Source organism: Hemitrygon akajei, chromosome 5 (assembly GCF_048418815.1).
Source record: "Hemitrygon akajei chromosome 5, sHemAka1.3, whole genome shotgun sequence".
Taxonomy (NCBI): Eukaryota; Metazoa; Chordata; class Chondrichthyes; order Myliobatiformes; family Dasyatidae; genus Hemitrygon; species Hemitrygon akajei.
In genome coordinates, this window is record NC_133128.1 from 22,395,462 (window position 1) to 22,422,345 (window position 26,884).

At 43.2% G+C, this 26,884-nt stretch overlaps 1 protein-coding gene across 7 annotated transcripts in view; it reads right to left on the bottom strand.

The window, feature by feature from the left end:
* Positions 1-26,884, bottom strand: part of LOC140727541 (cell adhesion molecule DSCAM) — a 779,430-nt gene that overhangs the window by 277,953 nt on the left and 474,593 nt on the right. For 4 of the 7 annotated variants that reach the window (XM_073045003.1, XM_073045002.1, XM_073045004.1 and 1 more), the window contains 2 exons: positions 21,857-22,132; positions 665-961 (listed from right to left, as the gene is read on the bottom strand). In XM_073045003.1, coding sequence (XP_072901104.1) covers positions 665-961; positions 21,857-22,132 — 573 coding nt within the window. Of the gene's footprint in view, positions 1-664; positions 962-21,856; positions 22,133-25,025; positions 25,190-26,884 lie in introns of those variants that run through there. The other 3 variants (XM_073045007.1, XM_073045008.1, XM_073045005.1) reach the window with 3 other exon arrangements.

The window sequence follows — 26,884 nt, forward strand, 5'->3', positions numbered from 1 at the left end:
TGTAAATTGTTCAGAACTTTGGAGGCAGATGCAATGTCAACATGGCATTGCAAGACAAACAAAATTAATAATATTCAAACCTCATAGCTATGCATAAGAAAAATGCACGTGTTAGATAAATGGTTTCAGTTTTGGTCGATTAATGTGTTTGTCTGCATGGAATTTATTTGGCTGTAAGAGTGAAGTAGAGTCATGAGATCCAATTGGCCCTACACCAGAGAATTCCAAAGCACCGACAGAAGTATACATGGCTTGCTTAAAAGCCATGTGACCAAGAAAATTATAGAACAGTGGGAATGGATGAGGAGGTAAGTGCCAAGAGCATCCTTGGAACCAATTACCAGACCAATAATTAACACTCTGAGATTTCATGTGAAAGCAACCTACAAAAAGAAGAGCTTGCAAGATGATAGAAAATCATTCCTCTGATGAACTGAAAATTAAGGAATTCATAACCATGTCAACAGGATAAATAACCCAGGCAACAAGAGAAAGTGGAAGGAGAAAAATAAAATGGAAGTAGCAAGCAAGTCAATTAATCTGTAAAACAAACATCAACAAAAAAGGACCATTTTAAAATACAGAAACAGAACTTAATAATGCATGGAATACACAGTCCTAATGAAATGAACTATGTGTTCTGAGGAGCTAATTTGACAAGCACCTCTTACGTTTATTCGAGCCTGATACATGGCGACTCCAGCGGAGTTATTGGCCGCACATCGATAGACTCCGCCGTCCCGGACCTGAGTGTTGGTGACATTCAGGTGGCTGATCATGTTGCCCTCCTTCGTGATGTACTGGCTGAAGCGGTGGCTTCCATCTCTCGAAATCACGTCATCGTCCAGGGTCCAGGTGATGGTCGGCGAGGGCGTTCCTTTCACGTTGCACATCAGCGAAATAGGTTCATTGGGATTCACCACCTTCTCGCTGAAAGATGAGATCACCTTGGGTGTTCCATCTGGAAGCAGAATGGAATAAAATTATCAGCCTTGGGGGATTACTCCAAAAGGTGTGCTCTGCTAGTTCAAAGAACTGTACTTAGAAACTCTCCAAAAAGGGGTTATGGTAACATACTGATTGTGCATTAATTTAATCATAATTTTATATTAATATAAAATTATGATTATACACCCAGTGCCCACTTTATTATGTACCTCTTGAACCTAATAAAGTGGCCACTGAGTGTATGTTCATCGTCTTCTGCTGCTGTAGCCCATCCACTTCAAGGTTCGACATGTTATGCGTTCAAGATGTTCTTCTGCACATCACCGTTGTAATGTGTGGTTATTTGAGTTACTGTCGCCTTCCTGTCAGTTTGAACCTGTCTGGCTGTTCACCTCTGACCTCTGCGAGGTGTTCTCGCCCACAGAACTGCTGCTCACTAGATGCTTTTTATTTGCTTTTCACACCATCCTCTGTAAACTTTAGAGACTGTTGTGTGTGAAACTCTCAGGATATCGGCAGTGCCTGAGATACTCAAACCACCCTGTCTGGAACCAACAATCATTCCACGATCAAAGTCATTTAGATCACATTTCTTCTGTGTTCTGTTGTTTGGTCTGAACAACAATTGAACCTCTTGACCATGCCTGTGTGCTTTTAGGTATTGAGTTGCTGCTACACAATTTGCATTCAGGAGCAGATTTATAGGTGTGTCTAATAAAGTGGCCACTGAGTGTATATTGAGGTATCAATATAATATTATTTTAAAAGCATCATTTTAAGGTGACTGGAAAGGATGGGGTGTTGTCAGAGGTAAGTTTTTTTAAACGCAGAGAGTGGTGTGTGCATGGAATGCCCTGTTGGGGTGGTGGTTGAGACAGATACATCAGGGTCATTTACAAAACTCTTAGGCTTATGGATGATAGAAAAACAGAAGGCATGTGGGGGGGAAATGGTTAGCTTGATCTTAGAGTAGGTTAAAAGATCAACATAACATCCTGTGCTGAAGGCCTGTGCTGGGCTGTAGAGTCCTATCTCGTGTGTTAGAATAAGAATCAGCACCAGGTTTACTGGCATATGTTGTGAAATTTGTTGTTTTGCAACAGCAGAGTATTACAATACATAGTAATAAAATTATAAACTACTATAATATATAAACTATATACATAAATTAAATAAGTAGTGCAAAATGAGAGCAAAAAGTGAAGAATAAAATAATGATGTGGTGTTCGTGGGTTCATTGTCCATTCAGAAATCGATGGTGCGGGGGAAGAAGCAGTTCCTAAAAATCTGAGTGTGTGTCTTTAGGCTCCTGTATCTCCTCCTTGAAGCAATGAGAAGATGGTTTTTCCTGGATGATGAGGGTCCTTGATAATGGTTGCTGACTTTGTGAGTTATCTCCTTTTGACGATGTCCTTGATGCTGGGGAGGCTAATGCCCAGAACGCAGCTGGTTGAGTTTGCAAATTTCTGCGGCTTTTTTCGATTCTTTGCACTGGTCCCTCCATACCAGTTAGAATACTCTCCACAGTACATCTGTAGAAATCTGAGAGAGTCTTCGGTCTTTCCTCAAACTCCTAATGGAATATAGCTTCTGTTGTGCCTTTGTAATATGTATCGTGCTTCAGAGATGCTGACACCCAGGAACTTGAAACTGTTCTCCTTTTCCACTGCTCATCCCTTGATGAGGAATGCTGTGTGCTCCCTCGACTTCCCCTCTTCCCCTTCCTGAAGACCACAATCAATCCCTTGGACTCACTGATGTTGAGTGCAGGGTTGCTGTTGTGACATAACTCAACCAGCTGACCTATCACACTCCTGTATGCCTTCAAATCACCATCTGAAATTCTGCCAACAATAGCTGTGTCACCAGCAAATTTATAGTTGGCTTTTGAGCTATGCAAAACCACACAGTTATGGGTAGAGAGAATAGAGCAGTGGACTAAGCTTGTATCCTTGAGGTGCATCAGCATGAATTTTCAGCGGGAAGCAGATGTTATTTCTGATCCTCACTGACTGTGGTCTCTCGGTGCAGAAGTCAAGGATCCAGTTGCAGAGGGAGGTTCAGAGGCCAAGAAGAGTTTATTGATGAGCACTAGTGCTCTATGTCACTGGACATAAGAAAGAGGATCAATTTTAGTGCCACCAGATATAAGTATGACGGTAATACCTCACCCAACTTATCCTTCCATTGGCTACACAAGTATGCAAATACTGCCACTGAGCCTGACGAAAAGAGCAGTGGCATCCAATCAGCTTTTAGATAGGTTCACAAACATGCAGAAAATTCAAAGATACAGAAGAGATTAGTTTAATTTGGCATCGTGCTTGGCAGAGGCATCAAAGGCCTAAGGACATTTTTCTGTTCTATATTCAAAGTTCAAAGTAAATTTATTATCAAAGTACATATATGTCATGAGATTGCTTTTCTTGAGGGAATACTCAATAAATACAATAATGATAATAGAATCAATGAAAGACAGTGTTATCTATGTTTTGTAAATTCAAAACATTAAACTAATTCAAAGGAAAACACAGGAATCTAACTTCGAGTTTTACTTTAAGTGAAACATGCACAAGTCATGTGGTAGCATGATGATGAATGCAATTAACATATTTTTACATATAAACTTTAATTAATTATTTAAGTGAATAAGAACACTTAATCAAACAATATATATACAAGATTGCTCTAATTTCATTGTAATATTAAATACACAACAGACTGGACCCAACAGGACAGACAAGCAGTATGTAAAAGGCAATTGTGCAAATACAAAAGAAAAAGAAGGAAATTATAGTAAAAATTATTAAACAATAAATATTAAGAACATGAGATGAAGTGTCCTTGAAAGTGAAGTCACAAGTTGTGGGAACAGTTCAGTGATGGGGCAAGTGAAGTGACACTGGAAGAACTCAGCAGGCCAGGCAGCATCTATGGAAAAGTGTAAACAGATGACTTTTCGGCTGAAACCCTTCATCAGAACTGGGGGGAAAAGAGATTAGAATCAGAGTAAGAAGGCAGGGGGAGGGGAGGAAGAAGTGCATGGTAGTAGGTGATCGATGAAACCAGGAGAGGGGGAAGGATGGAGTAAAGAGCTGGCAAGTCAATTGGTGACAGAGGTAAAGGGCTGGAGAACAGGGAATCTGACAGGAGAGGAAGAAGTCCATGGAGGAAAGGAAAGGGGGCAAAGCCCTTCACCTCCAGAGAGGGGTGATGGCAGGTAAGGAGGTAAGGTGAGAGAGGGAAATGGTGAAGGAGAAAGGGGGGAGGCAATTACCAAAAGTTCGAGAAATCTATGTTCATGCCATTAGGTTGGAGGCTACTCAGACAGAATATAAGGTGTTGCTCCTCCAACTTGATTGTGGCCTCATCATGGCAGTAGAGGAGGCCATAGACAGACATGTCGGAATGGGAATGCTAGTAGATTTGAAATGGGTGGCTACCAGGAGATCCTGCTTTTTCTGCGGACAGAATGTAGGTGCTTGGTAAAGCAGCCTCCCAGTCTGTGTTGGGTCTCATGGATATACAGGAGGCCACACCAGGAGTTCCAGATACAGTAGATGACCCCAACAGGTGAAGTGTTGCCTCAGCTGGAAGGATGGTTTGGAGCCCTGAATGGTAGTGAGGGAGGAGGTGTAGGGGCAGGTTCCACTTGCAAGTGTAAGTGCTAGGAGGGAGATCGGCGGGAAGGGATGGATGGACTATGGAGTCACGTAGGGAGCGATCCCTGTGGAAAGCAGAAAGCTAGTGGGGGAGTGGGGGAAAGATGTGCTTGGTGGTGGGATCCCGTTGGAGATGGCGGAAGGTACAAAGAATTAAGTGCTGGATGCAGAGGCTGTCACGGTGGTAGGTGAGGACAAGAGGAAAACAATTTCTGGTGGAGTGGCAGGTGGATGGGGTGAGGGCAGATGAGCTTGAAACAGAAGATATGCGGGTGAGGACAGTGTTGATGGCGGAGGAAGGAGAGTCCCTTTCTTTGATGAAGGAGGACACCTCATTAGCTCTGAATTGAAAAGCATCATCCTGAGAGCAGATGCGTTGGAGAACGAGGAGTTGAGAGAAGGGGATGGCATTTTTACAAGAGGCAAGGTGGGAAGAGGTATAGTCCAAATAGTCATGAGAATCAGTGGGTTTATAAAAGATACCAGTGGATAAATTGTCTCCAGATATGCAGGCCTCCGTTAGTCTTGATAGACCATGGATTTGCACCCTGGAAAGCTTCCAGGGCACAAGCCTGGGCAAGGTTTTTTTTTGTATGGAAGACTGGCAGTTGCCCAAGCTGCAAGTCTCCCCTCTCCACACCACTGATGTTGTCCAAGAGAAGGGCATTAGGACCCATACAACATCTATCACTTACTCCAGATGTAGAGACAGAAGGAATGGGATAAGTAAAATTGAGTAAATTTATCCTGTCTGGTTCAAGAGCCTGAAGGTTGAAGGGTAATAACCATTCCTGAACCTGGTGGTATGTGTGCTGAGGCTCCAGTATCTTCTTCCTGATGACAGCAGTAAGAAGAAAGCATGATCTGCGTGGTGGGGGTGCCCAATGATGCGTACAGCTTTCCCATGACAGCATTCTGTGTAGATGTGCTCAATGGTGGGAGGGTTTTACCCGTGGTCGACTGGGCCATATTGAGTACTTTTCATTGGATTTTTTGTTCAAGGGCATGAGTGTTTCCATACCAGGCTGCGATGCAGCCAGTCAATATACTCTCCACCACTCATCTAAAGAAGTGTGTCAAAGTTTTAGATGTCAACAAATCACACATGAGAAAATCTGCAGATGCTGGATGTGCGTGTTGTTTTGTGTGTCGTGCCAAGTCTTTGGCAACCCCTAAGGAAGTAGAGGCACTGTCGTGCTTTCTTCATAATTGCACTTAGGTGCTGGGCCCAGGACGGATCCTCTGAAATGATTACACAAAGGAATTCAAGGTTGCTGACCCTCTCCACCTCTGATCCACCAGTGAGGACTGGCTCGTGGATTTCCAGTTTCCTCATCCTGGAGTCAATAATTATCTCCTTGGTCTTATTGACATTGAGTAAGAGGTTATTGTTATGGCACCACTCAGACAGATTTTCAATCTCTCTCCTATGTGATGATTCATCACCACCGTTGATTTGGCTTACGACAGTGGTGTCATCAGAAAGATTAAATATGGCATTGGAGCTGTGCTTAGCCACACAGTCAAGTAGAGCAGGGTGCTAAGCACACAGCCTTGTGGCACACCTGTGCTGACGGAGATTGTGGAGGAGATGTTGATGCCAATCCAAACTTACTGGGGTCTTCAAATGAGGAAATCAAGGATGTAATTACACAAGTATTAAGGCCAAGATCTTGAAACTTATTGATTAGTTTTGAGGGCATAATGGTGTTGAATACCAAGCTGCTGTTGATAAAGAGCATCCTGATGCATGCTCCTTTGCTAGCTAGATGTTCCAGGGTTGAATAAAATGCCAACGAAATGTCAACTGCTGAGGACCTGTTGTGCCGGTAGGCGAAATGGAGCGGATCCAAGTCTCGTCTCAGGCAGGAGCTGATATCCGTCATTATCAACCTCTCAAAGCGCTTTATCACTGCATATGTACCTAAGTGCTACTGGACAATTGTCTTAGTCTTAGGCTACCTCATCCTTCTTAGGCACCGGTACAATTGAAGCCTGCTTGAAGTAGGTGGGTACATCGGAATGCTGAAGTGAGAGGTTAAAATTCTCAGGGGACACTCTTAGCCAGTTAATCTGAAATGATAAGAATTTCTTTTTGCTGTATTCTATCTCCTTTATAAAGAGTTGGATGCACCATTTGCCTTCCTAATTTATTCTCTGTTATTTATTTCCCTAACTGCCCTCATTAATGCTGTATGTTCTAAATAAAGATAAGCACTCCACCCTGATTTTAATTGAAGACATAACAAAGAGGAATAAAGGGAGGCCCCGCAAGTCTGCTCCACCATTCAAAGGTCTTGGTTTAAAGTCCATTTTCCAACCATATTTCCCTATAGCTAAATTATCTGTTCACCCAAAGATCTGTCAGCCTCAACATAGAATTTAAAAACACAGAACATGCTTGAAACACATGGCAGGCAGGCAGCATTTGTGGAAAGAGAAACAGAGTTAACGTTTCAGGCTGAAAACTCTTTATCAAAACTACATATAAGCTTCTCAACCTGAAACATTAACTCTGTTTCTCCCTCCACAGAAGCTGCTTGGCCATCAGTACTTCCTGCACTTTCTGGTTTTATATCAGAATTCCAGCTTCTGCAGTTTTAGTTCTGATTTTCAGTAACAGAACATCTGCACAAGACAGGACATTCTGAAGGTTTAGAAAGCTCTGCATTAAAATACCTCAGTCAATTATAATCCTAGGTTTCCAACAGCTAATCCGGAATTTAGCAATTTAGGACAGCAATTTGGAGAGAAATCTCGGGGCTTTCCTTTCTAAGGAAACAGCTTCTTCACAATCACTCTGTCATTTCCTCTCACTATCTGACTCTATGTGCTTGATTGAGAGCACTACTCATTCTACCAAACTCCAGTGATTATAGACCAATCATTCACTTGTCACAGCTAACTACAGCATTGTGAAAAAGTCTTAGGCACATATATATGTAAGTAGGGTGCCTAAGACTTTTGCACAGTACTGTATTTGTCAACATGGAGCGGAGAGTAAGTTTGTAAATCTGGCAGAAGCAACGGATGTTGGGAATGGTGAGGGTAGCATACTGCATGTGGGGTGTGGGACATGTAACCGAGAAGGAGTGCCATGGACGTGGGGGGGGGAGGGGTAGCATGGGTGTAGGCACAAACAGCCCTGGGACACCAGGCAAAGTCATTTGGTTCCAAACAATTGGTTATTAATCATTACAGAATGTCTCTCTGGTGTGTCCCACTCCCTCCCTTTTCTGAACCATGATTTCCCTCTCCCTGCCCCCTTCCCACTCACAGTCCACAACCGAGACCCATATCAGAATCAGGTTCATCATCTGATAGAGCAATTCATAAAATTACTGCAGGACTGTGCAAAAGTCATAGTCCCCACAACTATATATTCTTTTCTCTCTGCCCATCACTCTGCCTGTTCTCCATCTCCCTCTGGTGCTCCCCTCCCCCTTTCTTTCTCCCTAAGCCTCCCGTCTCATGATCTTTTCCCTCCTCCAGCTCTGTATCCCTTTTGCCAATCACCTTTCCAGCTCTTAGCTTCACCCCGCCCCCTCCGGTCTTCTCCTATCATTTTGCTTTTCCCCCTCCCCCTCCTACTTTCAAATCTTTTACTATCTTTCCTTTTAGTTGGTCCTGACGAAGGGTCTCGGCCCGAAACGTCGACAGTGCTTCTCCTTATAGATGCTGCCTGGCCTGCTGTGTTCCACCAGCATTTTGTGTGTGTTGTTTGTATTTCCAGCATCTGCAGATTTCCTCGTGTTTGCTATATAAGTGTGCCGAAGACTTTTGCACAGTACTGTATATGAATGCATACAGGTAAATATATCCTTTTTTAGGTTAGGGACAAAAGTGATTTCAATGAACTCCAAAAATACAGCAATAAATCCTTATTGCCACGTTCCACCTCCCCTGTGTCAGAGTCAGGTTTACTATTTGCCTTTCTAATTTATTGCTACATTGAGCTTCTTCACTTTCTCAAGTTTAATGGCTCATAAGAGCCCCCATCTATCGAAGGTACCACTTCCTTGCCTACCGTATTAGTAAACACGCTGAGGGAAATTATCAAGAAGAAGACAGAATTGAAGAAGGGGATTTGAATCAAATGTTAGCTCAGTTGATTTTCAGAATAAATTCAGCGAGTGACAACTGCTTTGCAAGTGTTTTTATTAGCTGGTACATCCCTAAGTACTTCGGTAAGAGTTGATTCAGAGCTTTAAAGAAAGTCGCTGTTTTAATTTAAATTTCTGTCACTTTTCTTTCATCTTCACTAATCTGCTTATTGAAATAGTCCCTTGAGAGCGCACTGCGAATATCAGGCAAGATGTTTCTGATGGAAAAGAAAAAGGCACAATTCACAATTTGACTTTCCATTATTTTTTTAGTTTTTTTCTCTTCCTGGCTGGAGTTGACTCTGCTGGCAGTCGCCAATGAGCACATTCTATCTGAATGGAACAGATGAAACTGGCTTATCTGACCACAGGATACAATCAGGCAGCATGATCCACAAACACAAGAGATTCTGCAGATGCTTAAAATCCAGAATAATGCAAAATGACGGGGGAAGATGAAGCTGCATCTATGGAGAGGAACAAGCAGAAAATATTCTTGGCTGAGACTCTTCATCAGGGCTGGAAAGGAAGTGGGGGGAGCTGGTATAAAATGGCGGGGGAGGGGGAGGAGTAAAGTCTGGCAGGTGATAGGTGATGCCAGAGAGAGGGGGAAGTTGGGTGGGTGGGGAAGGGAGATGAAATGAGAAACTGGAAGGTGATAGGTGGAAAACATAAAAGACTGAAGAAGAAATACTCAGATAGGAAGGGAGAATGGATCATGGGAGAAAGGGTAATGGGAGGTGATAGGCAAATGAGAAGAGACGGGGTATGAGGGGAGTCAGAATGGGGAATGGAGAGAGAGATGTGGGGTGGGTAAATTACCAGAAGTTTAGAAAAAAATCGATGTTCATGTCATCAGTTTGGAAGCTACCTAGTTGGAGCATGAGATGTTGCTCCTCCACCCTGAGAGAGGCCTCATTCTAGCAATAGAGGAGGGCATGGACCAACAAGTCAGAGTGGGAATATGAAGTAGGATTATAATGAGTGATCACTGGGAAATCCTGCCTATTGCAGACAGAGTGAAGGCACTCAACAAAGCAGTCCCCCACATTCTGTGGGTCTCACCGATGTACAGGGGACTGCACTGGGAACACCAAATAGAGTAGATGAGCCCAATAGACTTGTAGGTGAAATGTTGCCTCGCCCGGAAGGAGTGTTTGGGGCCCTGAGTGGTGGTGAGGGAGGAGGTGAAGGGGCAAGTATAGTACTTGTCCTGCTTGCAGGGATAAGTGCCAGGAGGGAGATCAGTGGGGAAGGAGCTTCTACTGATGTTCCTGATGACTTTGCAAGCATCACTGCAGGAAGAGATGGAAGATCTGTTCATTTTTTTCCATTTTCATCCATTCACTTATGACCGTGAGGCTAAGCACAGCTCCAAAGCCATATTTAAATTTACTGATGACAACACTGCCGTAGCCCAAATCAAATGTGCTGACGAATCGGCGTATAAGGAGGAAAATTGAAAATCTAGCTGAGTGATTCCACAACAACAACCTCTCACTCAATGTCAGCCAAACCAAGGAGCTGGTTATTGACCGAGGTCCACGAGGATCAGAGGTGGAAAGAGTCAGCAGCTTTAAATTCCTCGGTGTTATCATTTCTGAGGATCTGTCCAGGGCCCAGCACGTAAGTGAAATTATGAAGAAGGCACAACAGCAACACTACTTCCTTAGAAGTTTGCAAAGATTCAGCATGACATCTAAAACATTGACTAACTTCGAAAGATGTGTGGTGGAGAGTTTATTGACTTGTTGCATTGTGGCTTGGTATGGAAACACCAATTCCCTTGAATGGAAAATCCTACCAAAGTTAGTAGATATGGCCCAGTCCATCATGGTAAAGCCCTCCCCACAAATGAACACATAGAACATAGAACAGTACAGCACAGGAACAGGCCATTCGGCCCACAACATTGTGCCAAGCCAGCTAAAAAGAAAATCAAAAACACCCAAACACTAATTCCTCCTACCTACACCATGTCTGTATCTCTCCATCTTCCTTACATCTATGTGCTTATCCAAATGTATCTTAAAAGCCTCTAATGGATTTGCCTCTTCCACCATATCAAGCAGCATATTCCAGGTGAACATAACTCTGAGTAAAAAATGTACCCCTTACATCCCCCTTGATTTTCACTTTCAATGCATGCCACCTGGAATTAAACATTTCAACCCTGCAAAACAGGATACTCTCTGTCCACTCTGTCTGTGCCTCCCATAATCTTGTAAACCTCTATCAGATCTCCCTTCAGCCTTCGATGCTCCAGAGAAAACAACGCGAGTTTGTCCAGCATCTTGTGATAGCACACGCCCCCTAAACCAGGCAGCATCCTGGTGAACCTCTTCCGTACCCTCTCCAAAGCTACATGGAGCACAGTCGCAGGAAAGCAGCATCCATTGTCCAAGGACCTCCACTTCCCAGGACATGATCTCTTCTTGCTGCTGTCATCAGGAAGGTGGGACAGGAGCCTCAGGACCCACACCAGCAGGTTCAGGAACAGTTATTACCTCTCAAACATCAGGCTCTTGAACCAGAGGGGATAACTTCACTCAGTTTCACTAACCACATCACTGAATTGTTCCCACAACATATGGACTCATTCTTAAGGATGCCTGACTTCATGTTTTCGATATTTATTGTTTATTTATTTATTACTATTATTTTTTGTACTTGCACAACTTGATGCCTTTTGCACATTGGTTGTTTGTCTGTCCAGTTGGGTGCAGTTTTTCATTGATTCTATTGTGTTTCTTAGATTTACTGTGTATGTGCACAAGAATACAAACCTCAGGGTTGTATATGGTGGTGTTTATGTATTTTGACAATAAATTTACTTTGAACTTTGAACATATTATTTTAAATCTTTGCCCCCTAGATGACTCATATACAATGGTGTAGTGATCTCTGTGTCCTGTGAGAATTCAAATCGCTATATTCTCAAGCAGGGGTGAAATTCTGTTTAAGGCAAGTACTCAGAATCCATCCCAAGTTCAAGTTTTCACTTTACTCAGTTCTGTCGAAGGGTTATTGGAGTAAAGCAATTGCTCTGTCTCACCATGGATACTGCTTTACCTGTTAAGTATTTTCAACAACTGCAGCTTTTTTTGCTTTTAGGTGGATTCATTCTTTGCTCCAGTGTTAGATATTTTCTGGGGTATGTCATAGAAACATAAAGATTTACAGCACAGAAACTGGCCATGTCAGCCATCAAGTTCCTGTCTGTAATTAATCTCATTTACCAGAGTTTAATCTGCTACTTTAATCTCTAATCTGCCTGTGGAAAGCGGCCAGTGAGTGAGTGGGCAAGTGAAGGAGTGGAGATTTGAGGCTTTGACTTGAGAGATTCTGGCAGTTTTGGCAGTTGGACTGTGCAATCAAGTCAATCAAGATTTGAATAGCTCAGCAGAAAGCCGTTGATTAGACAATCAAGATTTGAATAGCTCAGACTCAGCAGAAAGCAGCTGATTGGGCAATCGAGGTCAGGTGACCAAGCAGTTTGAAAAGCTCAAACAAATAAATAGAGGGTTACCTCAAGCGAAGCGGCCTGTGGAAAGCGGCCAGTGAGTGAGCGGGCCAGTGAAGGAGTGGAGATTTGACGCTTTGACTCGAGAGATTCTGGAAGTTTTGGCAGTTGGACTGTGCAATCAAGTCAATCAAGATTTGAATAGCTCAGCAGAAAGCCGTTAATTAGACAATCAAGATTTGAATAGCTCAGACTCAGCAGAAAGCAGCTGATTGGGCAATCGAGGTCAGGTGACCAAGCAGTTTGAAAAGCTCAAACAAATAAATAGAGGGTTACCTCAAGCGGAGTGGCCTGTGGAAAGCGGCCAGTGAAGGAGTGGAGATTTGAGGCTTTGACTCGAGAGGCTTCGACGAGAAGAGGCTGAGGACGAGCTTCACTCCAAGTGAGGTAAGGCCGGGTAAGTTCCTTTCAAAGGAGAAAGTTTCAAAAGTTGAAGCAAGTATTGGGTAGGTCATGGCAGCTGAGATCGGCCCCATGGTTTGTTCATCCTGCAGCATGTGGGAAATCAGGGATACTTCCAGTGTCCCTGACGACTATGTATGCAGGAAGTGTGTCCAACTGCAGCTTCTGGCAGACCGCATTGAGCGTCTGGAGCTGCGATTGGATTCATACTGGAGCATCCGCGATGCTGAGAAAGTCGTGAATAGCACGTTCAGTGAGTTGGCCACACCGCAGGTAAAGGCTACACAGGCAGAAAGGGAAGGGGTGGCCACTAGACAGCGTAGCAGTAGGCAGGTAGTGCAGGAGTCCCCTGAGGTCATCTCCCTCCTAAACAGATATACTGTTTTGGATACTGTTGGGGGAGATGTCTCATCAGGGGAAGGCAGCAGCAGCTGAGTTCAGTGCACCATGGGTGGCTCTGCGGCACAGGAGGGAAGGAAAAGGAGTGGGAGAGCTATAGTGATGGGGGATTCGATTGTACGGGGAATAGATAGGTGTTCCTGCAGCCGCAAACGAGACTCCAGGATGGTATGTTGCCTCCCTGGTGCAAGGGTCAAGGATGTCTCTGAGCGGCTGCAGGACATTCTGGAATGGGAGGGTGAACAGCCAGTGGTCGTGGTGCACATAGGTACCAACGATATAGGTAAAAAACGGGATGAGGTCCTATGAGGTGAATTTAGGGAGTTAGGAGATAAACTAAAAAGTAGGACCACAAAGGTAATAATCTCTGGATTATTACCAGTGCCACGTGCTAGTCAGAGTAGAAATAGGAGGATATTTCAGATGAATACGTGGCTTGAAAAATGGTGCAAGGGGGAGGGATTCAAATTTCTGGGGCATTGGAACCAGTTCTGGGGGAGGTGGGACCGGTATAAACAGGACGGTCTGCACCTGGGCTGGACTGGAACCAATGTCCTAGGGGGTGTGTTTGCTACTGCTGTTCAGGAGGATTTAAACTAATGTGGCAGGGGGATGGGAACAAGTGCAGAGAGACAGAGGGGTGTAAAATGAGGGTAGAAGCAAAAAGTAGTAAGGTGAAAAGTAAAAGTGGCAGGCAAATCCAGGGCAAAAAGCAAAAAGGACCATTTTTCAACATAATTGTATAAGGGCTAAGAGTGTTGTAAAAACAAGCCTGAAGGCTTTGTGTGTCAATGCGAGGAGCATTCGTAACAAAGTGGATGAATTGAATGTGCAGATAGTTATTAATGAATATGATATAGTTGGGATCACAGAGACATGGCTCCAGGGTGACCAAGGATGGGAGCTCAACATCCAGGGATATTCAATATTCAGGAGGGATAGACAGGAAAGAAAAGGAGGTGAGGTAGCATTACTGGTTAGAGAGGAGATTAACGCAATAGAAAGGAAGGACATTAGCCTGGAGGATGTGAAATCGATATGGGTAGAGCTGCATAACACTAAGGGGCAGAAAACGCTGGTGGGAGTTGTGTACAGGCCACCTAACAGTAGTAGTGAGGTTGGGGATGGCATTAAACAGGAAATTAGAAATGCGTGCAATAAAGGAACCGTAGTTATAATGGGTGACTTCAATCTACATATAGATTGGGTGAACCAAATTGGTAAGGGTGCTGAGGAAGAGGATTTCTTGGAATGTATGCGGGATGGTTTTCTGAACCGACATGTTGAGGAACCAACTAGAGAGCAGGCCATTCTAGATTGGGTATTGAACAATGAGGAAGGGTTAGTTAGCAATCTTGTCGTGCGAGGCCCCTTGGGTAAGAGTGACCATAATATGGTGGAATTCTTCATTAAGATGGAGAGTGACATAGTTAATTCAGAAACAAAGGTTCTGAACTTAAAGAAGGATAACTTTGAAGGTATGAGATGTGAATTAGCTAAGATAGACTGGCAAATGATACTTAAAGGGTTGACGGTGGATATGCAATGGCAAGCATTTAAAGATCGCATGGATGAACTACAACAATTGTTCATCCCAGTTTGGCAAAAGAATAAACCAGGGAAGGTAGTGCACCCGTGGCTGACAAGGGAAATTAGGGATAGTATCAAGTCCAAAGAAGAAACGTATAAATTAGCAAAAAAAGGCGACACACCAGAGGACTGGGAGAAATTCAGAGACCAGCAGAGGAGGACAAAGGGCTTAATTAAGAAAGGGAAAAAAGATTATGAGAGAAAGCTGGCAGGGAACATAAAAACTGACTGTAAAAGCTTTTATAGATACGGGAAAAGAAAAAGATTGGTCAATACAAATGTAGGTCCTTTACAGTCAGAAACAGGTGAATTGATCATAGGGAACAAAGACATGGCAGACCAATTGAATAACTACTTTGGTTCTGTCTTCACTAAGGAGGACATAAATAATCTTCCGGAAATAGTAAGGGACCGAGGGGCTAGTGAGATGGAGGAACTGAGGGAAATACATGTTAGTAGGGAAGTGGTGTTAGGTAAATTGAAGGGATTAAAGGCAGATAAATCCCCAGGGTCAGATGGTCTGCATCCCAGAGTGCTTAAGGAAGTAACCCAAGAAATAGTGGATGCATTAGTGATAATTTTTCAAAACTCCTTAGATTCTGGATTAGTTCCTGAGGATTGGAAGGTGGCTAATGTAACCCCACTTTTTAAAAAATGAGGGAGAGAGAAACTGGGGAATTATAGACCGGTTAGTCTGACATCGGTGGTGGGAAAAATGCTAGAGTCGGTTATCAAAGATGCGATAACAGCACATTTGGAAAGAGGTGAAATCATCGGACAAAGTCAGCATGGATTTGTGAAAGGAAAATCATGTCTGACGAATCTTATAGAATTTTTTGAAGATGTAACTAGTAGAGTGGATAGGGGAGAGCTAGTGGATGTGGTATATTTAGATTTTCAAAAGGCTTTTGACAAGGTCCCACACAGGAGATTAGTGTGCAAACTTAAAGCACCCGGTATTGGGGGTATGGTATTGATGTGGATAGAGAATTGGTTGGCAGACAGGAAAGCAAAGAGTGGGAGTAAACGGGACCTTTTCAGAATGGCAGGCAGTGACTAGTGGGGTACCGCAAGGCTCAGTGCTGGGACCCCAGTTGTTTACAATATATATTAATGATTTAGACGAGGGAATTAAATGCGGCATCTCCAAGTTTGCAGATGATACGAAGCTGGGCGGCGGTGTTAGCTGTGAGGAGGATGCTAAGAGGATGCAGGGTGACTTGGATAGGTTAGTTGTGTGGGCAAATTCATGGCAGATGCAATTTAATGTGGATAAATGTGAGGTTATCCACTTTGGTTGCAAGAACAGGAAAACAGATTATTATCTGAACGGTGGCCGATTAGGAAAAGGGGAGGTGCAACGAGACCTGGGTGTCATTGTACACCAGTCATTGAAGGTGGGCATGCAGGTACAGCAGGCGGTGAAAAAGGCAAATGGTATGTTGGCATTCATAGCAAAAGGATTTGAGTACAGGAGCAGGGAGGTTCTACTGCAGTTGTACAAGGCCTTGGTGAGACCGCACCTAGAATATTATGTGCAGTTTTGGTCCCCTAATCTGAGGAAAGACAATCTTGCCATAGAGGGAGTACAGAGAAGGTTCACCAGATTGATTCCTGGGATGGCAGAACTTTCATATGAAGAAAGACTGGATCGACTAGGCTTATACTCACTGGAATTTAGAAGATTGAAGGGCGATCTTATTGAAAAGTATAAAATTCTAAAAGGATTGGACAAGCTAGATTCAGGAAGATTGTTTCCGATGTTGGGGAAGTCCAGAACGAGGGGTCACAGTTTAAGGATAAAGGGGAAGCCTTTTAGGACCGAGATGAGGAAAAACTTCTTCACACAGAGTGGTGAATCTGTGGAATTCTCTGCCACAGGAAACAGTTGAGGCCGGTTCATTGGCTATATTTAAGAGGAAGTTAGATATGGCCCTTGTGGCTAAAGGGATCAGGGGCATGGAGAGAAAGCAGGTACAGGGTTCTGAGTTGGATGATCAGCCATGATCATACTGAATGGTGGTGCAGGCTCGAAGGGCCGAATGTCCTACTCCTGCACCTATTTTCTATGTTTCTTACTTCTGTGCCTTGGCGATTCAGGTGCTCATCCAGATGTTCCTTGTATGTTAAGAGAGTCTTCACCTGCACTGATCCCTCAGGCAGAACATTTCAAGTTCCAGCCTCCTTCTGGGTGAAGTAAACTCTCCCAGATATCCTCTCTAAACCTCTTCCTCATTGGTTTAAAACTCTGTCCTCTATTCATTATAGCTTCAACACAAGATCTTCTGTGCACAGGCAACTTCTCTGTATTTGGTTCCAAGAAACTGAGGAGAGTTGTGAACACAGCTCAACACGTTGCGGAAACCAGCCTCCCCATTGTGGACTCTATTTCTCACTGCCTCATTAAAGCAGCCAACACAATCAAAACCCACACTAAGCATTCGCTCTTCACCCTTCCCCTATTGGGGAGAAGATACAACAGCCTGAAAACTAAGTTCAAGGACAGCTTCTATCCCACTGTTATCAGTCCACTGAATAGACTTCTTGTACGATAAGATGGTCTCTTTACCTCGTTATGATCTTTATTGCTCACCTGCACTACATCTTTTATTCAGCAGCTTTTACATGTTCTTCTGTTTTGCTATTGTTTTACCTTATTCTAGTTCAATGCATTGTGTAACAATTCGATCCGTATTAATAGTATGCAAGACAATATTTTCACTGTATCTTGGTTCTTGTGACAATAATAAACCAAAACCAATGAGGGACAAAAGTGTATCTTGTTTGAACATTTGCTGTCATCTTGCCGGGTTTCACCACTCTGGCAAGGAGACAGCACAGGGGTGGTCCTATTAGCTGCTGCTTATGGGACCAGCAATTGCGGGACCGAAAGGACGTGATCCTGACGTCCAGTGCTGTCAATGTGTAGTCTGCATGTTTATTTATGTATTTAGAGATACAACTCAATAACGGGGCCTAACGGCCCAATGAGCCCGCCGCCCAATTACATTCATGTGACTAATTAACCTAATAACACATTCATCTTTGGACTGTAGGCGTAAACCAGAGCACATGGAGGGAACACACGCAGTCATAGGGAGAACGTACAAAGTCCGCAGAAGAACTGTGGCAAGTTCAAGATCTCCAAGATGCTTGGAACAACCTACCAGCCAATTTGCTTTTTAAGCCACACAGTTTACCTAAAAGAATTGATGCAGTTTTAAAGGCAATGGGAAGTTACGCCAGATATTGATTTGATGTATTTTTTCCTGTATACTGCTCTTTATAGCAATTTTTTGATAGTCAGAAATGTTTCATTTCAGCATTTTTGAAAGCATCTTCACTTTACAGAATTTTCTTACATGTGCCTAAGACTTTTGCCCAGTATTGTACAATAACCCATTCATTGCTGGGGTCACTCTCGTGAACCTCCTCTAGACCCTGTCCATATCAAAGGTCTGGTCAGAAGAATTGGGACATTTGTCAGTTCTAGGTAACTGGGATCAAGTGGGTCCCCCTGTGTCTGTGGTTTATAACTTGTGATACTCATTCACAAGGCAATCAGTGATATTTTCCAGATGCTATTGAGAGTAGTGGGCTGAAGAATCCCATATCGGGCAAATATAAACTCCAGTGGAATAATATTCAATAGAGATATCTTCCCAAAAATCCCGCCCATAAAGTCTAGAAGCAAATTTTCACTCAGAAGATGATGGAAATTTCTCCCTCTGAATGCTGTGAACTGTGGGTGAAGAGAGATAAGATTTTTGTTAAGTCAGAGAATCAAACCTTGTGGATCAGAGGCAGACAATAAAGCCAGGATGTAGATCAGTGAAGATCCAGGACAGACTAGGGGCCTCCACAATAGTTTACACTTCACTAGTGAGCTTTTTAGATAAGGCCTTTGTGTTAAATATTTAACATAATAATTGAAATAAATATTATGGTAAAAATCTGAAGGAGGTTTTGCATTATAAAGAAAGAAAGCTCTCTCTGAGATTTTGTACTGATCAACGAACCTGTCACTTTTCACAGTTATTCATGCATGAAACAAATCCAATCTTAAATCAGCTAGAGAAACCTAGAACGGTTTGAGCATCTTAATGTCAAAACCAGATATTTAAAAGCAACAATAATTGCTGAAAAATGTGCTGATGCGGTAATTCGAAGATGATGCCTTTTATGGGGTCGGGGATGAAGTTGAGGGAGGGGTGGAAGATGGGTTCCTCTCCGTTCCTTGTCATAAGACATCACTGTTTAGCCCCATTGTTAACTTTCTTCTTACTTAATGTGGCCAATCCTCGGAAGAAAGGAAGCTTGAGGCTTTGTATGTTGAATGAAAAGTGACACACAGTAGATAAATCAGCGACTGTACTCTGTATGCTCTGCCACTTTTTTTTATTTCTGTGATAGCCTTTTTCAGAGATGAAAGAAGACATTATTTTCCCAGTGAGACTTGTGTGTCTTTGAAATCTTTCCTACTGTCACTCTGTGATAAAACCCCTTCCTTTACATCATTATGGATTATCAATATGCCACAGGAGACTATCACCATGGCAACCAGATCAGGAGCTACCCTTAGCATTCTCTAAATTTACTAAATATAATCTCCCTGCCAGGATTAAACTGCAATTTCATCAGCACATTGCACATTTAGCATCAGATGATTTAAACGTGACATTATTGGATGACAAAGTGACATGCTCGACTGGAGGAAAGGAACACCAGAGGCCTTGTTTCTTCTTCCACTTTTTTCCTTGTCCTTTCTGGCACTACCTGATCAAACTGGGGTCAGAATGTGAAATACCTGCTCTACCAATGGAATATATGACATCATTCCTCTAAGGACCATCCAGGAATTGTGGAAAGGCAATTTTAGTATGCAGGGAGATTGTCCAGCAAGCTCAACTTGGGGGTGTTTCCAGAGTTTCCTGGGGGCATGGAGAAGAACTAAATTTCTATTTATCTACCTACCTCCTCCCTGAATCCACCAGTCTCTCCTTCCTCTAGTATTGCTTCCAGTTCTGATTAATATTCTTGAGGAAGGAGATGAAAGTCATACATGCAGAAAAAAATTACTAGTGCAATTGAAAGGACAAAATATACAATCTGTACAGATATACAAAATTATGGGGGGCATAGACAGGGAAATGCAAATAGGCTTTTTTCTACTGAGGTTGGGTAAAACTACAATTAGAGGCCATGAGTTAAAGGTGAAAAGTGAAATGGTTAAGGGAATGATTTCAATGTTTAAGAGAAGTTTGGATAGGTACATGGATGGGAGGGACAGGGAGGGCCATGGTCTGGCTGCAGGTAATTGAGACTAGGCAGTTTGAATGGTTCAGCACAGGCTAGATGGGCCAAAGGGCCTGTTTCTGTGCTATAGTTTTCTATGACACTGTGACTCAATGACAAGGGGTTTTGGACTGGAGAAGTCGGGGTTGTTCTCCTTGGAGTAAAGAAGATTGAAAGGAGATTTGTCGGCAGTGTACAAGATGGGAGAACAAGAGGAAGACACATTTTTACGAAAAGAGTGGTGGCTACCTGGACTCACTGCCTGTAACGATGGAAACAAGAGTCAATCCATGCCCTAGGAAGGGAATTAATAGACATTTAATGGTCAATAAACTCTGCCATGGATGGTTCCAACCTCGGCTGTGAAAGGAGAAGAGTTGGACATGGGTCTAGCAATCCCATCCTGTAAAAACCCAGAGCTTCAGAAGCCCAGGACAGAAAACTCTGATGAGCTGCTGTTGGTGGCCTATGACCCAGAAGGAGTGATGGCCTTATGTGCTTAAGTAAGTAAGTAAGCATCAATAACTTGCTGAACTACAACTATAGAGTGGGGGGGTGGGGGTGGTGGAACTAAGAACATAAGATCATGGCTGATCTGACCATGGACTCATCTCCACCTACCTGTCTTTTCCCCATAACCTTTAATTTCCCTCCTATGCAAAAATCTATCCAACCTTGTCTTAAATATATTTACTGAGGTAGCCTGCACTGCTTCACTGGGCAGAGAATTCCACAGATTCACCACTCTCTGGGAAAAGCAGTTCCTCCTCATCTCCATCCTAAATCTACTCCCCCAAATCTTGAGGCTTGGTCCCCTAGTTCTAGTAACTGTTTTACAAAAAGCAAGTACAGACTGATGGACTGAATGGCCTTCTTCTCTTCTGTGATGATTTTACATTCAAGCTCTATGGTGTAATTTGGAATTGTTTTATTCCCATATCCAGAACCAAAGTAAAAACGAAGCTAAGGGCCATATTTCTGGGTTCCCATCTTCTTCTTGTAATTAGTTTTATGTTTTGGAGTTACAAACCACAAAAATCAGCAAGACAGGAGTCATCTATGGAGGGGAGAAACAGTCGATGCATCGAGGTCTCGGCTCAAAGCTTTGACTGTTTATTCCCCTCCATACATCCTGCCTGACATGCTAAGTTCCTTCAGAGCTTTGTGAGTCTTGGTGGAAGAGATAGATTTTATGGAGTGACTTAAGAATGAGTTCCTTTTTTAAAAAACGGGTGTTTGAATTGCACAAAAGAGAGGAAGGAAAGCAGGCACTCCAGATAAAAAAGCACCTTTGTGCCAAATAAAGTGCAGAGACATTGAAAAGATGGTAACACCAGTGAAACTTCACAAGGTTCACCGGAATGGGTTAATGTAGGAGGAGTGTTTGATGGCCTGTACTTGCTGGAGTTTAGAAAATGGTGGGGGTGGAGTCAATTGATTGAAAGGACTGAACAGAGTGGTCATGGAGAGGATATTGAAGTGTATCGATTGAAAGGACTGGACAGAGTGGATGCTGAAAGGGTATTTCCGATAGTGTGAGAGTTTAGCAAAAGAGGGCATAGACTTAGAATACAAGGATGACCCTTTAAAACAGAAATAAGTAGGATTTCCTTTAGCCTCTGTAGAATTTATTCTCACAGATAGATGTGGAGGCCAAGTCATTTGGTATATTTAAAAACGGAAGTTGATAGGTTCTTGATTAGTAAGGACATCAAAGGTTATGGGGAGAAGGCGGGAGAATGGCGTTGACAGGGAAAATAAATCACAACCATAGTAGAGAAGACTAGATGGACTGAATGGCTTAATTCTGCTTCTGTGTCTTATGGTCTTGTGGTCTCACGCACAGATTAGCATAGAATTATTGCTGCAACCCATGCCCTCACTCTCAGCCCACCTCTTAAAGGAAAGGTTCCAAACAGCTGCTTCCAACCAACCTTCAAGTATAACTTGTGCCAAGTCCTGGGCAGATACTCGTCCTTTCCTCACAAAGCACTGGTAGGCTCCTCCGTCGTTGTTGGCCATTCCGTCCATCACCAGGTCCTGCTGGTTGCTCCCAGTGATTTGGACGTTCTTGCCTGGGGTGATGATCTTGCCATTCCGATACCACTGGACCACGTACTCCTCGGCCCCAGTCACAGTGCAGGAGAGTGACACCCGACTGCCCACACTGGTCTTCACTCTGTGTGGGCTCACCGTTACCTTTAGCGGCTCTGTCCATTGAAATACAGGAAGAGAGAAATGAGCTCCTTCCGGTTGGAAAATATCCCTTGAATTATTATTGACTGTTGCTCCCTACATATAAAAAAAAGCAGTTTACCTCCATGAAGCACCCACAAGTTTTGTCATGCATAGTACTAACAGGGAGCTACAACATGGTGACAGGCCACTGGATTAGTTGGTCCAGGTTCAATGCTTATGACCCAAAGCAGCCTCCAACGCAACTATCTCCAACACACCCAATCTGTAGAAATTTCAGTTATATATCCAGACTAAGTAGGTACTTACACCCTCCAGGAAACTTCAGAAATACTCAGCAAATTAATGCAGGTAAGTGTGAGGTGTTGCACGGTGAGATTTCAAACCAGGGTCGGACGTACACACTGAACAGTAGAGCACTGAGGAGTGCAACAGAGCAGAAGGATCTGGGAAAAGAGACCTATCAATCCTTGAAAGTGCTGTCACAAGTAGATAGGGTTGTAAAGAGAGCATTTGGCACATTGACCTTCATAAATCTAAGCACTGAGTACAGGAGATGGGATATTTTGCAGAAGTTGCATTTGACGTTGGTGAGGCCTATTTTGGAGTTTTGTGTGCAGCTTTGGTCATTGACCTACAGGAAAGATATAAATTTTCCCAACAGGGAAAATTTTCAAGGATGTTGGCAGAACTGGAGGATCTGAGTTATAAGAAGGAATTGAATAGGTTAGGACTTAATCCCTTGGAACATAGAAGGTTGAGGGGAGATTTGATAGAGGTATAAAAATTATGAGGGGTACAGATAGGGTAAATGCAAGCAGGTTTTTTACACTGAGATTGGGTGAGACTTAAACTAGAGGTCATAGGTTAAGGGCAAAAGGTGAATTATTTAAGGTAAAGTTCTTCACTCAGAGGGTGGTGAGAGTGTGGAACGAGCTGCCAGCAGAAATGATGGATGTGGTTCTATTTCAATGTTTAAGAGAAGTTTGGATAAGTACAAATGAGTGTGGTATGGCGGGCTATTGTGCGGGTACAGGTTGATGGGACTAGGCAGAATAATAGTTTGGCATGGACTAGATGGGCTGAAGGGCTTGCTTCTGTGATGTAGTGCTCCATGACTCTAGATCAGGCAGCATCCACCTTGAGAAAGAGATCACCGGCCTGCATTAGCATTTCAGGTTAGTGACCTCTCATCAGAATTGGGAAAAATTGGAGAAATAACTCATTTTCATTTTGCCCACTCCCTGAATATCCTCAGCAAGCTGTCTACGATGCATACCTTTGCACCCAACGTCAACAACCCTCCAGCTGAAGAGGAAGGAAAGGCTCACATCATTATATTCCATTTCATAGCCCTTTCAGAATGCTCCAAAGCACTTTACAGTCAACTGAATATTCTTGAGGCCTAGTGACTCTTGTAATATACTGATAAATAAGAAGCTTTATTGCCCCTTGGAGGGTAATCTGAAGTTAATTGTTAAGATGGCATAGTGGCCAATTTGGCATGGTAAGATCCCCAAAGCAACAGTATAAGTGAGACCAAATAATCTGTTTGATTTAACAATAAATACTGACCAGGACAATGGGGATAGCTCCTCATTTTTCCTGAAGTGTCCTGGGATTTTAGCATCCTCCGAATAAATCTACTAAGGCCTCATTTTAATGTCTTATCTAAGGAATGCCTGTTGTGACAGAGTCACAATGCAACAGCACTGCCCCATCCCTGACATATTTAGTTGTTGTTTTTTTTTTCTCTCTCTGCCCATCACCCTGTCTGTTCTCCATCTCCCTCTGGTGCTCCCCACCCCTTTCTTTCTCCCGAGGCCTCCTGTCCCATGATCCTTTCCCTTCTCCAGCCCTGTATCACCTTTCCAGCTCTTAGCTTCATCCCACCCCCTCCGGTCTTCTCCTATCATTTCGCATTTCCCCCTCCCCCCCCACTACTTTCAAATCTCCTTTCAGTTAGTCCTGACGAAGGGTCTCGGCCCGAAACGTCGACAGCGCTTCTCCCTATAGATGCTGCCTGGCCTGCTGTGTTCCATCAGCATTTTGTGTGTGTTGTTTGAATTTCCAGCATCTGCAGATTTCCTCGTGTCTGCACTGCTGAGCAGCCCAGATTGCTGTGCAGAATAAAACTATAAAAATGCTGAAAAACTTCATCTGGTCATGCAGCATCTGTGGAAAAAGAAACTGTTAATGCTTCAGGTCTGTCAGAATTCAGAAAGAGAGAAAATAAATTGGCTTAGGGAGCAGAAAAGGTGCAAAATTAGGATGGTGGGAACAGAAAGAAAATCTCTGATAGGGCAAAACTCTAAGGGGCAGTTAAAATTAGAAGTATTTTTGTTTGAGTTACATTTTACTAATAGCAGTAAAATCAGGTCAGACCACAAAAATAGAAAATAACAGAACAAAAAGCCATCAGAACAGGCCATTTCTGCCTGCCGAACACATACAAAATAGTGGAGGAACTCAGCAAGTCAGGTAGCATCTACGGAATGGAATAAACAGTTGATATCTTGGGCAAGGCCTCCCCTGCATCTCCTGCTGCATTTCTTTCTGTATAGCCAGGCCTGCTGGTCTCGATACAGATCATTCTGTGCCTTCATATTGTGGCCACAGTGATCCCCTGCTCCGAGGGGGGAGTGGTGGATCAGGCATCCTGCTGTACTCCTTAGGATGGCTTTGACAGCTGGTAACACTCTAATCCCAAGCTTCAACTATTAAAGCTGTCAATGTTACTCAATATTTGTGAACATCTGTGTCATGCAAAACCTTTTGCAGCCAGTCCAAAAGGAAAATTAACCTTAAGATATCAGAATTATTCATTTTAGGAAGATTACTAATTACATGCAGACTTAAAAATACCAAAATATCATAATGTTTAATTTAGAAAAAAATCTCACTTACCTTTCTCCCATTTATTTAAATTTGGTTTGACTAGTGAGATTCAGCGGTTAGATTTCCCAGCTGAAAGCTCGGTAGTCTGTGGAGGTTGGTTCTTGGAACACCAGCAAAGGACAGCAGGAATCTTGGCAACCACTCGGAAGTTTTGTAATGTCTTTCCCCCTGCCTGATTGATTCCTAAACCTCATCAGTGAACTGATCAGAACATCCCTAAATCATCACCAGTAAGATAAACAGAACCGTTTACTTTCCCCATGTTTTGCTTTTAAGCTACGACATCAGGTTAAAATTGTAATTTACTGCCCGGTTGTCTGCTGACAAAATGTTGTACCGCAAGCCCGCTTTGGCATGATGTTCAGTTAACATTTACACAGCAGTCAGTTCAATTATTTGATGCTTCAACAATATGTCCTGTACAAAGAACTCATCAAAATGTTTATTAAAAGATAATTGGTAATCGTAAATGGCACGCGGCTTCAATAAGATTTTAGATCAGAAGAACTGAGGCTGATGACTCAGTGTTTTATTCAGCAGTGACATTCTAATGGCATCTCATCTTACAGCTGTTCACAGAGAAGTCATTACCCCCTCTGCATGCTGGCTTATTGCTTTTGCATTTGGCAAGCCCTCAATTTTCACACACAGGTCCTTATTTCAATTCCCTTCATGTTCCGCTCTCTCTCCATCTGTCTGAGGTGTATGGCTCCTCCACTTCTTGAGCACTTCACCCCTCACCCCTCACTCCCCCAATGGCAGCTGTGCCTTCAGCAGTCAAACATGCTAAGCTTTGAAATTCCTTCATTCCACATGCCTCCGTATCCCTCTCTGCCTCTCTCCTTTCAGATGCTCGTCCCAACAATTCTTCATATGGGTTGACATTAAATATTCTGAGGCAATGCCTTGGTTGTACACATTGGGAAGTTCAAATAGCTTTCAAAACTACAGCTTCTTTTGGTAGTTACTTGAGATACAGCCTTTCCAGCCTAATTACACCAATGTGACTGATTAACCTACGGCTTTGGGTGTGGGAGGAAACTGCAGCGCCTGGTGAAAACCCACACAGTCGCGGGGAGAAAGTACAAACTCCTACCAGACAGCAGTGGGAATCGAACCAGGATTGCTGGCGCTGTAATAGCATTACGCTAACCGCTACGCTACTGTGCCACCTCAGAATCTTATTTCTGATGACCTTAATGACACTAACAAAAAAGCCACAAAATCCTTCCGTATGTTTGGTCACGGGTTTTGTCTCCAATGTTTTATTTCTCAACATGGCCTGTTCCTCAGCACATCACTGCTTGACACGTGGAAGATAGAGCGTGCGACTCAGTTAGTTACAATTCCATTCATTAATTGGGAGAAGCATTCAGGCAGGGAGTGAGAAACATTCCGTCAGCATGATTTACACTGCCGGATGTTATCCCCCATGCTTGCAGTGTCTGTTGGCTTTCAGTGAGCTATAACATGAGCCAGACAACAATACTTTAAAGGAGGGAATGTGCAGGATTAAGTGGAATGAAACCTTTGTCCACCTCAAATTATCTGTTGGAGATCAGTGGGAGGGTGGGGCTGCTTTTCCTGCACCTCTTTGTTCATCTGCTGGAGTTACTCATATAATAGAGACTTCTAGAATGTAGACCCACTAATTATCTTTTAAATTTAGAGATTCAGCACGGTAACAGGCTCTTAGAGACTGTACCACCCGATTACACCCACGTGACCAACTAATCTGTACACCTTTGCAATGTGGGAGGACACTGGACATCCACGGTCGAGGGAGGATGTACAGATTAGTGTACATCAGTGGATGTAAAAACAAACAGAAGTGGAAATGAACCCAGGTAGCTAGCTCTGCAATACCT